The 14,010-nt window shown below is 42.3% G+C and overlaps 1 protein-coding gene across 1 annotated transcript in view; it reads right to left on the reverse strand.

Annotated features, from left to right (window-relative positions):
- cog5 (component of oligomeric golgi complex 5) overlaps window positions 1-12,980 on the reverse strand; it is a 28,653-nt gene extending 15,673 nt beyond the window's left edge. Inside the window, exons 1-13 of the mRNA XM_033989521.2 lie at window positions 12,899-12,980; window positions 12,205-12,344; window positions 8,663-8,720; window positions 7,579-7,633; window positions 7,434-7,503; window positions 7,173-7,293; window positions 6,917-7,047; window positions 6,659-6,815; window positions 6,233-6,345; window positions 5,556-5,633; window positions 896-977; window positions 579-777; window positions 94-255 (exon numbers count right to left, since the gene is read on the reverse strand). Coding sequence (XP_033845412.1) covers window positions 94-255; window positions 579-777; window positions 896-977; window positions 5,556-5,633; window positions 6,233-6,345; window positions 6,659-6,815; window positions 6,917-7,047; window positions 7,173-7,293; window positions 7,434-7,503; window positions 7,579-7,633; window positions 8,663-8,720; window positions 12,205-12,344; window positions 12,899-12,947 — 1,415 coding nt within the window. The 5' untranslated portion in view covers window positions 12,948-12,980. The remainder of the gene's footprint in view (window positions 1-93; window positions 256-578; window positions 778-895; window positions 978-5,555; window positions 5,634-6,232; window positions 6,346-6,658; window positions 6,816-6,916; window positions 7,048-7,172; window positions 7,294-7,433; window positions 7,504-7,578; window positions 7,634-8,662; window positions 8,721-12,204; window positions 12,345-12,898) is intronic.
- Between the last annotated feature and the right edge of the window lie 1,030 nt (window positions 12,981-14,010).

The raw sequence follows: 14,010 nt of genomic DNA on the forward strand, positions 1-14,010 counted from the left end.
ACCCCTTCTTTAAGCTTTCAGTAACACTAATTTAAGTTTAAATAAAACTCCTGCTATGGTCCAAATGCTATTTGTATCTTCCCAGTGACTGACCTGCTGATGGTGCGGACAATGCTGTCGAGCTCCTCAGTGGAGGGCGGGTTGTAGCCGCCCAGAGGAAACACCAGGTTGATGGGGTCAAAGAGGCGCGACAGAGACTTGGACAGATAGGCCGCCTCATATTGCTGGAGGCAGTCCTTCAGAGCTCTCTCTGGGCTGCGCACACACACATCATCACAACGGGAATCATGTACGTCACATCAACTGTTTAAATGCTAATATATAAACATGAATATAAACATGTCCAGGCTATTACCGCTGTTTTCTTGGGTCTCTGTGTGGACCTTAGCCAGAGCAATCATGCATTTTGAAATTAAATTACATTGTATTTTCTATTGGGAAAAGTCTTTCAAAACAGTGCCTGACCCAAAAATTTACATTTGGGAAAAACAGTTGCATATAGCACACATATGTGTACAACTGTTATGATTTATTTATTTTTTTGTATTAAATTACTTATAGTCCTGTTGTACACTCACTTGTAGTCCTGTTGTGCATACGTGAAGAGGTCATGTCCCTCTGACTCGGTGGAGCTCAGGTCCAGACCAGGCTCTGTGCCACTCTGCATCACTCCCTGCAGGCTGCCATTGTACTGCTGAAGGCGACGCCACAGATCATTGACTAGCCTCAGCAGTTTCGGGTATTCTCCTTCAAACGCTTGCTTCAGAAACGACGAGGCTGACAAAAACAAAACACACTGGGTGTACATTTTGTTGATTACATTTTCCCCTCAGTTTTTATTTGTTCAAAAGTCACACATGTGGGCTTGGCATGGCCCTCCTAATGTAATGCTCACCTTCTGCAGCTCTATGGAACTCCTTGCTCAGCGTGTCCGTCACATTAGTCCAGAAGATGCACAGGATGTCCAGCTGCCCATCCTGTGCACACAAACACACACATCACACCTACAAAGAACCTACAGAGTACCAGCAGAGTACTGTTAAGTTATGTTTTCCTATGTACTCATATGGGAGGTTTGCTGGGTATAAAATTATCTTTAACACAGGCTGTCAAGTCAGGTGATAGCTGCTGTTCAATATTTCACTTGTTCACTTGCATATTAACGGAATGTCAGTAAAATGTATTACTCAAAACCAACATCTTTTATTGGATAAACACTGGTAGGAGAGGATGGCTACTGCTGGTAATAACAAGATTCCGCCGCCATTTGACTAGAAGACATCGTTATGAAACTTGGAAAAATTAAATTGAAATCTGGAGATTAGTGACCGATCTGACCAAAAAGAAGCAAGCGCTAGCAGTTACCTTATCACTAACAGGACGGGCGAGGAAAAATGCGCTGGAGATTCCCCTGATGAACTTAATGCCGACACCAGTATGGCCACTCTCTTGGGAAAACTAGACTCCATGTTTTTAAAGAGGAAGATCGCCAGTACAAGGGCTACAAGGAGTTTGCTAAAAGGAGTTTGGTCGTGTCATCCAAGAGCAGTGTGTCCATGGTGAACTTGACTTTGTTTTTAGATGAGAGTCTGTCTGACACAGATATTTTTATGGTGGAGCTTTTGGGGTCAGTAGTGATCAACACAGCCTGCACAAGATCAGTGGATGGAGAAAAATGGCTGGAGGATAACACAAGTGGACTGCCACAAAGTGAGTTACACAAAATAGTAGACTTTTCAGATTTGGTGATGGTAAAGTTGTTCATTCCACAAGAAAAGTTACCTTATCAGCAAAGATACGTCAGACCAAATGCAAAATAGAAACAGTTTCAATACCGTGTTTAGATGGTATTTCTGGTGTTTGCCCACAAGGGGGCCCTCTATCATAGCAATGAAACTTGTTAGCTTCTGTGCCTATTCTGAATTGGGGATGGTTTTTCACCATCAGTCAATGTCATGGCTAGTGGGCAGGCAGTGGATCTGCATCCGGATAATGCCAGACATTCAAGAAAGTGAAGTCTGATGTGGTGAATTATTATGGCTTTGAAACACAAGCGCAACAAGGCGATGAGCCAGAAATCTGCAAAGCATGCGGAACAAAAGTCACAGCTCCAAGGGCAAACAGAGCAACTTGCATTCACATTTGTGAGACAACAATCCTGCATTGTTTGCCAAACTTGAGCTGAAAATATCCACCGTAAGTAACATACCATAATAAAATAAACTATTAAATATAGGCTGTGTTAGTTTGGATTTGTATGAAAATGCTACGTGGTTGTGTTGATTTTGCTATCGCTAATTTAGCGCTAGCTAAATAGCATTTTTCAAAGCTGATGGCTGTGATGCCAGCATATCCTTTATCATATACTTTCCTGGGGGCTTTCTCAAGTTGGTTCATGTGTTTTTTTTTATAGTCAAGAGTTATATAATTGACACATGTATTCACACAACAATGCCATCTTGACTCATTTGTCTACAAATATGTTCTCAATTCATGGTTAATTTCACTTGCAGCAAAAAAAACACTAAAGGTGATTGCTCAGACACCTGCAAATTGTATGGTAATTGATGTTTTAGTGGCTTTTTAAAAAAACTGTAAATCTTGGTTTAATTATTATCATGATAACATCATTAATCACAGTTATTTTGGTCACAATAATCGTGAGTCTAATAATAACAATAATCATCCCATTCCTACAACAAAGACAGTTTGGACACGTCTCAGTCGACAAGTTGCAGAAATTACTCGCCTGTTCAGGTGCTCACGACAAAGAGAGCAGCACTATTCTCAAGAACATTGTAAAAAACTGTGAAACATGTACCAGGTAGAGCAAGCCAAGACACAAGCCAATAGTTGATCTGCCGATGACCTCAACTTACAATGAAACAGTGGCTGTTGACTTGCATGAGGTCGACCATAGTGTGTGGTATTTGCATGCGATTGACCACTTTACTCAATTCAGTGCAGGGAGTATTGTCACAGCCAAGAACCCCAAAGAGATGACTGCTTGGTGACAATGGTGGTGAATTCAACAATGAAGAAATAAAGGACATAACTGAAAAGTTAAATATTCAAACTCAAACTTAAATATTGCTCAAAGTTAAAAAGGACAACAATTGTGACTGGGGAACAGTACTAGATTGGGCAGTAATGGCAAAGAATTCTATGCACAATGCACACGGGTATAGCCTCTACCAATTAGTGTTTGGTCAGAATCCATTCACAGAGGCAGAATGCTCCAAGAGACTTAGGAAAGCCATTTGGAAACAGCTAAGGCCAGTTGATGACAGGTATGTCATACGAGATAAAGTTTACTACAAGAGGGTGCACTATAATGAGTGGAAAGGTCCACAGGTGGTGATAGGACAAGACAGAGCTGGGGATCCTATGTACAGGTATATCAGTCTAGATTAAGAAAGGTGAATGAAACTCAAACTCAAGCAGGCAATATAAAATCTGAAATGAACACTACTGAAAATCCTACAGCACCAACAGCAGCAGATCTTTGTGAACACTGACAGTGATGAAAACGGAACATAAGAGCATGGGCCACTTACTGCTGAGACCAATGAACCCCCTGATGCAGCCCAGTTACCTACAGGAGGCAGTCATGGGCAGTCTCAACCACCACAAGCCCCTTCGTCCTATGAAGGCCTTCAACTAAGGCCAAAGCCGTACTGGAAAAGTCCTTAGCCAAGCAGGAAGACTAAGGGAAAACATAAAGACTGGAACAACTTGCAGTTCAGCCAGCCTCAGGAAATAGCAGCCAAACACATCAGTATCAGTCAACCTTGGAGTAATGGACAGTGTTCAAGTGACGCCCAGAGACAGTGAGAAGTGTGCTGTACAATAGTACAGAACAGTAGAGGTGTTTTTGTTGTCCATGACGATGTCTTTATGCTGGCCAAATGTGCAGAACTCACCGACTGGAAGCAAAATTATGTATCTGAACAAGTCAAAGGTGAAGGTCAGAAATGTGTCTCAACAAGGTGGGTGTGCATACTTAAAGAAACTACTGTAGGGGCTGTGCTTAAAGCTAGACAAGTGGCAGACTTTGAAGAGCTAAACACACAAGATTTACCAAAAGCCTCACCTACATGTGCCACGGAATCCTTGAAAATCATCAGGGCAGTTGCAAGTCAAAACAAATGGCAACTGAACTCCATAGACATTAAAGTAGCTTTTCTGCAAGGTAAAACACTGGACAGAGATATTTACATTCATCCACAAGAAGCACAGAGCAAAGGAAGAGTATGGAAGTTAAAGAAATGTGTTTAGGGTCTAACAGATGCTTAATTGTACTGCTATCACAGAGTCAGGGACACCATGCAGTAGTTGGGAGCTCAAGTGTCAAAGTTGGACTCAGCAGTGTTTTACTGCCTCGATCAGTGTGGCACAGTGAAGGGAATCCTTGCAACTCATATGGATGATTTTATTTAGGTTGGGCCAGTGTACTCTCAACAACTGTCATTCTTCAGTTAAAAGCTGCCTTTCAGGTTGGATAAGAAGAGCACAATGAGTTCTGCTACATTGGAATGAAAGTTCACTCTGTGGAGGGTGAGATACAAGTGCAACAAAGATCATACATTCAAAATCTGTAGGCTATTCCTATTGACCAGAGCAACACAGCATGAAGTAGTACTGACAGACAATAAAATGGACTTGCTAAAGTCAAAGATTGGACAAATACTGTGGGTAGCAAGTCAGAGTAGGCCAGACATTATGTGTGATATTTCAATCTTGGCATCTAACACAAAACATGTTACCGTTCAGACTCTGCACTGTGCAAACAAACTCATTAGAAAAGTCTGTGTAGACCCTCAGTCGTCCAGGTCTGATCCATAGCAAATGACGAAGTTCAAATCTGTCAACTGGACAAATCGTTGTAGGAGTGAAGACGTTTTAATACTCATCCAAGTCGCGATGAGCGTCGTTTACTCATTAGAAAAGCCAAATCATAAGATGTCATGTTGAGGTTTCAGCACCTGGGAGAGAACAGCTCCCTCAAACTGGTGGTGTACAGTGAGTCCTCAATGAGAAACCTGTCAGATGGAGGCACACAGGGTGACATTTCATCATGCTCATGGGTGAAAATGGAAAATATTGTGTGGTTGGCCACCAAAGAGCAGTTGGCTAACTAGAAAGGGGGCTTTCGCACTTGGTCTTCGGAAGGCCCTCAGCGAAAGTGTTTGAAAACTAACAATCTAAATGAACTTTGCAATGCTTTACTTCTGTTGTATAAAAACATGTCCTTGTTTGCTGTTAAGTTTTCCCATGTACCCATATGGGAGGTTTGGTAGGTTTAACGCTATAATTAACACAGGCTGTGAGTTCACACGATAGCTACCGTTTGATGCTTTACTTGTTCACTTGCATGCTAACAGAATGTCAGTAAAAGTTATTACGGTAGTCAAAACCAACATCTTTTATTGGATCAACAATTACCAGCAGAGAACCAGCAGAGAACCAGCAGAGTACCGACAGAGGTCCGACAGAGGACCAGTAGAGGACCAGTAGAGGACCAGTAGAGGACCAGCTCCAAGATGGGTTTGTACCTTAATGATTTCATCGATGAAGCAGACGTGACTGACTGGGTCCCTCTTTTTGATCAGAACCTTCTGGAGATGCTGTACCTGCCTCCACAACAGGACAAGTTTAGATTTACACCAGGTCTTGCCAAAATACCAGTCAAATGTTTGGACAAATTCTCTTATTCTACATTTTACATAAACATAGAAGACATCAAATATGTGAAGCAAGATGTGAAGAATTATGTAACAAAAAAAAGTTAAATAAGTCAACTATTATATACATTCTATATTTTAGATTCAAATTCTCAAAGTAGCCACCCTTTGCTTTGTTGACAGCATTGCAAAACCTTGGGCTTTCTCTGAGTGAGCTTTTTGATGACGTTTCCTGAAAAGGCTTTCACTTAATAGGTGTGCCTTTTCAGGGGTCAAGAAATGCCAAAAGTCTAAAACGAAGCAAAGGGCGGCTATCTTAATTTATTTTTTTATTTTTTTTATTTTTTTAATCTTCGACATGTTTTGAGTTATTTTGTTAATATTTTGTTTAGTTTAGTTAACTTGGATGAGCAGCAAAACAGCGAAAAAACTGAAAAGTCTTATTACACTGATTGTCCAAGCACTGAATCGATATCTGATCTAGCATAGACTGCCAGGCCTAATGCACACAGTGGTTACAGTGTAAACATCATGTGAAATGATGGCACCTGTCTGCAGGCCGCACATATCTGGTCCATCAGCTTCTCCAGGTTGGTCCATAAAGCGGCCCGGAACTGTGCCGTGGTCCCAGGCATGGGGAGCATGGCCCGACCAGGAGCACCTGCAGAAGATATAGTGTATCAATCAAATATAGAGTATATTAAAGAGTGTATTATAAAATTACAAACTACATTATACGTCGATAGTTTTGATACATTAGATAATGACCAAGTATAAAATTAAAATAAGCAAAAGATAGCATGTTTAGATTTGCATATAGCCCAGTTAGCCTTCTTTCTCTCCTCATTCTAATGTCATTTGTAATTATCAACCCATTTCCCTGTTACATTTTGGTAAAATTAAATACTCTGGATACTACAGCTGAGGAGCTCCTTCTAAATATTTATATAGCATTAATGTGTTGCCATGGTTACCTCTGGTGTGAGACTGAGTCAGGCCCCTGATCTCCAGAGCAGAGCTGATATTGTCCCTGACACTGTTCTGGTGCCCCTCCACCACAGCCAGCACCGTCTGTCGCAGACTGCCCAGGTTATGGAACACCTGCAGGGCTGTGCCCACCTGAGTGGGATTCTGGCAGGACACAGGGACATTACAGGTTTAGGTAGAGTCACCATGTGCTTGACACAAAGAGATGGATCTATGACTGAAGCGTGGGAGCTGCTGCGGGGTACCTGAATCTCAATGCCCTGCTGCAGCAGTCTGTGTGCCTGGTTCTCCACCTCCAGCCGAGCTCTACTGATAAGGAGCAGCTCGCTCTCAATCACCCCTATGCCACTCAAGTCCACGCCCTGGGACAGGTAATCTACACACACACACACACCAACATGACGGCTACCACCGGAACACACAACAGCTCAGGGAAAGGTACTTGAACAGAACGATTATGGGAAAAAACTAAGAAATATGAGATTAGAATAGTGACAACACCAAGCTCGTTGAGGCTCTGTGCAGCCTTGCTGATCTCTCGGCTGCCCCCCTGGAGCTGGTTCTGGAGCCTCTTACTCAGGTACAGGATACGGATGATTCTACGCAGCAAATCACAAGCCATCTGCAGCCAGAGGGTCAAACATGCTTTCACTTTTTACAGGCTTCTAATTTGTGTATTTATCAAATAATACTTTCAACATCAGGCCTACAGGCAGTTGAGCTACTGTTGGAAACATTTGATCTGTGTGTGTTCAGATTCACCTGGAGTCTGGAGAGCTGTGTAATCCGGGTCATTATCTTGTTGTATGGGTCTAAAATCTTGCTCCTTATTCTGAAAGTGAAAAGTCTGTGAGATCTGATGCAACAGTGACGTAACAGAACAAAGTGACAGAGGGGAGCTGCTTACCTGTCTACAGCAGCCTGCAGAGCAGTGATCCTGGTCTGCATCATGTGAAGGACCCCTAAAGACAACATTACAGTCAGACGGATAACACAGTCACAACACTACAGTCATTTGGATACTACAGTCACCTGGCTTGCTTGAGACAAGTACAACTGCACAGATCTCATTGGTGTTGATCAGTCACAACACAACAGTCAGCTGGATACTACAGTCACAACACTACAATCAGCTGGATACTACACCCACAAAATTACAATCAGATGGATACTACATTCACAACACTACAACCAGACAGATACTACAGTCACAACACTACAGTAAGTTGGATCCTAGAGGCACAACGTTCTAGTCAGACGGCTACTACAGTCACATCACAACAGTCACAACACTACAGTCAGACGGATAATAGTGTCACAACACTATAGTCAACTTGCTACTACAGTCAGCTGGATACGACATCCACAACAATACAACCAGACAGACACTAAAGTCACAACACTACATTCAGACAGATACTACAATCACAACACTACAGTCAGACAGATACTACAATCACAACATTACAGTCAGACAGATACTACAATCACAACACTACAGTCAGACAGATACTACAGTCACAACACTACAGTAAGTTGGATACTAGAGCCACAACACTACAATCAGACGGATACTACAGTCACAACACTACAGTAAGTTGGATACAAGAGCCACAACACTACATTCAGATGGATACCACAGGTTGTCCTGCCCAAATTGCTGCCTTATATTTTACATAGCACAAGTAGATTTTAGACTTTGAACATTTCAATGACAAAAAGAGTTAAATTTAGGTTTTAAATATAAGTCTATGTCTGTAAACTCTAAACTCTACATTTGGGGATACAAACCTTGACAGCGTGCTTGTAATAGATGCTTGTATAATGAACATTACTAGAAGAGCCTGCCTTCTAAATACTACCGTATCCAAAAAAACCTGTTTGGAGTTAGTCCAGGTTGGCTGGACTAGACCAATATATTATAATAATGAGCTATAGTAATGAATACACATTTAACGCAGGTCTGTCACATGTTACCTGTTTTGTGTTACCTTCAAGAGACTCGATCCCTGTGGCCTGAGCTAGCAGGTCCTCATGTCGGGCCACCACCTGCACACACAATAAGGCCTGTGACAATAACACATTTTGAAGTTCAATATATTGCTGAAGAAAATATAGGCGATAAATGGTACTACTGAATGCCTTTATGTCACTGACATGAGAATTCCCCCAGAGAACAATTCTATATGTGCGGTAGCTAAAGAACGTGAACTGTAATAAATAAATTTGACATAGACTTTATTTATTCAATACTCTACCACTCAAACATTATCATAGTACAGAAAAATTATAATAATTATTATAATAATACATTTTATTTGAAAGCGCCTTTCAGGACACTCAAGGACACTGTACAAGACAAAGTTAAAAACACATATTTACAGATAAAACAGAGATACAAAACTGGATGAAGATGAGAGTGACTGATTATGTGGTGTAAGATTGTGTGAACAGTGGGTTTTAAGTCTGGATTTGAAAAGTGGAAGAGAGTCAATGTTGCGGAGGTCAGGAGGGAGAGAGTTCCAGAGCTGGGGAGCAGAGCAGCTGAAGGCTCTGCCCCCCATGGTGATAAGACGGGCAGAGGGGACAGAGAGCTGGAGAGAGGAAGAGGAGCGGAGGGAGCGAGAGGGAATGGAGATGTGGAGGAGGTCAGAGATGTAAGGTGGGGCCAGGTTATGGAGAGCTTTGAAGGTGGTGAGGAGGATTATGAAGTGGATTCTCTGTTTTATGGGAAGCCAGTGTAGTTCTTGGAGGATGGGGGTGATGTGATGGGAAGATGGCGTCCTGGTGATGATACGGGTTGTGGAGTTTTGGAGAAGCTGCAGTTTCTGGAGGGATGTGTTGGGGAGACCATAGAGGAGGGAGTTACAGTAGTCAATCCAGGAGGTGACAAGACTGTGAACAAGTATGGCAGAGGTGTGAGGAGTGAGAGAGGGTTGGAGATGAGAGATATTGCGGAGGTGAAAGTTGCAGAGCGGGTGATGTTATTGATGTGGGAGTGGAAAGAAAGTGTTCTGTCGAGGATGACACCCAGACTCTTGACCTGAGGGGAAGGAAGGACAGTGGAATCATGGATGGAGATGGAGAAGCTGTTGGATTTGGAGATAGTAGAGGGGGCGCCTACTAGGAGGACTTCGGTTTTAGAAATGTTAAGTTGGAGGAAGTTGGAGGAGAACCAGGAATGAATTTCCTGTAAACAGAGGGTAAGAGAGGTTGGAGGGAGAGATGAGGAAGGTTTGGTGGAGATGTAGAGCTGGGTGTCATCTGCGTAACAGTGAAAGTGAATATTGTGTTTACGAAACAGAAGACCAAGGGGGAGAATATAGATGATGAAGAGAAGGGGACCTAGGACAGAGCCTTGGTGGAACACCAGCAGAGACAGGGAGAGTGTTGGATTTGTAGGATTTGAGATGAATTGACTACGATCAGAGAGATATGAGGTGAATCAGGAGAGAAAAGTGTGGGAAATACCAATGGATTGAAGTCTGTGAATGAGAATGTTGTGGGAGATGGTGTCAAAGGCAGCTGTTAAATCAAGGAGGATGAGAATAGAGAGTAAACTGGAGTCAGAGGCTAGAAGGAGGTCATTGGTGATTCTCAGAAGTGCTGTTTCTGTGCTATGGAGTGGGCGGAAACTGGATTGAAACTGTTCATAGATGTTGTTAGTGGTAAGATGGGTGTGGAGTTGAAAAGCGTTTTTTCAAGAATTTTGGAGATGAAGGGCAGGTTGGAAATAGGACGAAGGTTATTGAAATTATTAGGATCTAGACCAGGTTTTTTCAGAATAGCGGTAACAGAAGCAGTTTTGAGAGATGAAGGAACCGAACCAGTAATCAGGGAGGAATGAATGATGTTAGTAATGAAGGGGGCAAGAGAAGAGAGACAGGATTTAACAAGAGCTGTAGGAATAGGGTCAAGTTGGGAGGTAGAGGGTTTGGAGTTAAGAATGAACTCAGAGACAGCTAGAACAGAGGGAAGAGAAAAGCTTGAAAATGTTGTTGAAAAGCGGGAGAGAAGGTGTCCACTCCAGAAACTGCAGCTCCACTTATCAGGTGTAGATCTGCATATAGCCCAGTTAGCCTTGACAAAAGGCCCAATAATACAAGAAAAAAGTACCCATGATAAATATTAACCACCAAAACTAATTGTTCCATCTTTGTGTGTCCTTATAGTAATTATTGTGACAAGCCACCACCCAATAGTGCACATGAAAAAGATGATCTGTGTAGGGATACTTTAGGATATCCTTAAATATCAGATTGTCCAAACTAGCTCCTTTCCAGACAGTAGGTGTTTGTGTGTCACATGGCCCACAGGACAGAAGGCTTGCTTGAGACAAGTACAACTGCACAATGTTGATCTGAATGCAGTGCACCCAGTTATAATTGTGTCTGACGTGGTCTGATGTCATGAGTAGGTTGGTAATGGTATTATGCCAAAATGTGTCCCCTTCACAAACAGTTTATCTCTGCACACATTCTCTGGATAATATGACTATAAGGGCAATGTAAATGGCTTCTCAAAAGTCTTCACATGTTAAATGTCAGTTTTTTAAGAGTGTTGCGTCTCTATTTGAAGTAAACATAAATTAGTACCTGACACAATCTGCGCTTTTCAAGTTATTTGAATTAAAATATCTTGCATCTCAGTATTAAAGAGGACATGTTGTGCTTGTGCCTGCTATATAGTTTTAATCTATGACACCCGTGGATCATTATGTTATAATTAGCACATTTTAAATTGCAATATTGATCTAAAACTACTTAATAAAAGAAACAAGTCCTCTAACTTCTGTGTTAGAAAACTGCTGTGCCCAATGGGAGCTGACGCCATCATAACAGCATGCTGACATGCTGTCAGCCCCTCCTATGGATAGCTGCACATCATGCTGGCAAGCCGCAGATTTTTTTCATTCGTCCCAAAATTACAAAGAGACACTGACAAATCCTACATGTATCACTGATTCAGAAAATAAAATTGGACAATGAAGTATGTACAGAGTAGAGTGGGCATGACGGTAAAAACTGGGATAGCTATGGAATATGGTATCTTGAAACTAAGTGATTAAAGATTGCTCAACATGCATGAATCACTCCAAACACAGCTTCTACAGCGTGACTAAATTATAACATGGTTAAAAGTTCTGATAAATCTATTTTGCAGAATAGGTCTGCTTTAAGACATTTAAGAATTGCAAAAAACTTGCAGTGTGGAATGTATATTAAAGTTATGGCAAAGGAGGACTTAACTTGAGCAGTTTTTCTATGGCCTCTGTCGACACCGTCAACTCTGGACGATAATCCATGTGAGGCACAGCTCATCTCAAAATCTTGTATATGTATGTATGTGCGTATGTGCGTGTGTGCGTGTGTGTGTGGGTGTGTGGGGGGGTGGGGGGTGTATGTATGTATGTATGTATGTGGGGGTGTGTGTGTGTGTGTGTATGTATGTGTGTAGGGGTGTGTGTAGGGGTGTGTGTGTGTGTGTGTGTAAGAGCATGGGCCCACAGTATGGGTGCAATGAGGGCACAAACCTGGCAGTGCAGCTCCTTGTCCAGTTGGCTGATGCCCTGAGCCAGTCGGGCCAACTGCTCACTTATGACCGCCTGGTGGATGACCTGAGCTGTGTAGGCCTTCACATCAAACTCCTCTGCCACAAAGTCCACATACCACTCTGTGAGGAGGACAATATGGCTTTAGGCTAATCTGATTTGCATCAAAACTCATTTGACCATTTTCTCCATGTGGTCTTATAGGAAGACGGCCATTATATACATTTAAATGTATTTAGTTATACAATACTGAATATCTGCATTTAAATGTATTTTGTAACATATTCTGTTAGATGGCCAAATCACAGTAGTATCTGAATACCTAGAACTTCACATCAGGTTGCAGCTTTATGTTTGTTACACATTCTGTTACGCATTTATTGATCTGTAGTTCATTAGAGGAAAAAGAACATGTAAACTCCACATGCGCTAACCAGAATCTAACCCAGGACCTTATGCTGTCATTATGGCTGCTTATCATTCATGACTTTACAGAGAACAACAGTTAATATTATTTAGGCTGTAGTCTTTTGATTCGGATTCTACATGACATAAGCCATCTCAGCTAACTGACTCTGTTTTAAGCTTCAGAACAGGTCTGATCCTCACACACGCGCTTTATCCGAGCACACACACAAACACACACACGAGCACAGTCTTAAAGCTGCTATTTTACCCTCGGTGAGCAGAGAGTTGGAACTGTCCGCGACTCTCGGCTCCTCCATGTTTACGTTTTACTTTCGCGTTGACTTCCGGGTGACGTGGTACTTTCTTCTTCTTTTATTTCTAAGGGAACTGCGCCGCCCCCTGGCGACACTGCCTCCTTCTGCACAATTCACACCTGACCTGGACCAAAACAACTGTGCTTCCACCCCGCATGGTAATAACATTTGAGCTGATGAAGGGGGTGATTTACCCAGTAGTGCTTCTTGATCTTTTCTCGTTTAACGCACTTATGAAGCCAATCCTCTGCACAAGTTAATATAACCTTGATGCTGGCGGGAAACTACAAATTGCACTTTAAGTAGTGTTGGCATATTTGCACAGGGACCGGATCAGAGCTTTTTCTAATATTCACTGTTCACTGGGCTGGGCGCGTACAGATTGCTCCTACACGTCAGGAGTCAGCTGAGGTGGCTCTGCATCTGCTCAGGATGCCTCCTGGAAGCCTCCCTAGGGAGGTGTTCCGGGCATGCCCGGGACACGCTGGCCTGGGAACGCCTTGGGGTCCCACCGGAGGAGCTGGAGGACGTGTCTGGGGTGAGGGAAGTCTTGGAGTCCCTACTTAGACTGCTGCCCCTGCGATCCGCCCCGAATAATCGGGAGAAAATGGATGGATGGATGGAATATTCACTGTGTCCAAGTAGGCAGAGGTGCCTGCAGAATTTTTGGGGAAGGTACGTACAGCCACGTGGATTACGCCACAATGCAGATTTTTAGAATAATAATAACAACAGCAACAAGAACAGTAACGATGCAAATATATTCAATTTAGAAATTTTTTTAAGTGTTTAGAATGTTTTGATTTTTTAAATTTTATTATTATTATTTTTTTTTGTGAAGGCACATGTCTCCTGCTCCTGTCAGCAGCTCTTCACATGAGGCACATTGTTCCAAGAGGCACAATTGTTGTTTCTCATTTTGTTTTTACATTCAGGACACATGTTGCTGTGTTCAGGGTCTTAATAAATAGTTTTTGCAAATCATTATTCAAATGTTTTATCAAAATGATGAAAACGTTCACATATGAGGACATTCGTTTTCCATCACTTTTCTCTGAAACTACAT

The sequence above is a fragment of the Periophthalmus magnuspinnatus genome, chromosome 23, assembly GCF_009829125.3.
Source record: "Periophthalmus magnuspinnatus isolate fPerMag1 chromosome 23, fPerMag1.2.pri, whole genome shotgun sequence".
Classification (NCBI taxonomy): Eukaryota; Metazoa; Chordata; class Actinopteri; order Gobiiformes; family Gobiidae; genus Periophthalmus; species Periophthalmus magnuspinnatus.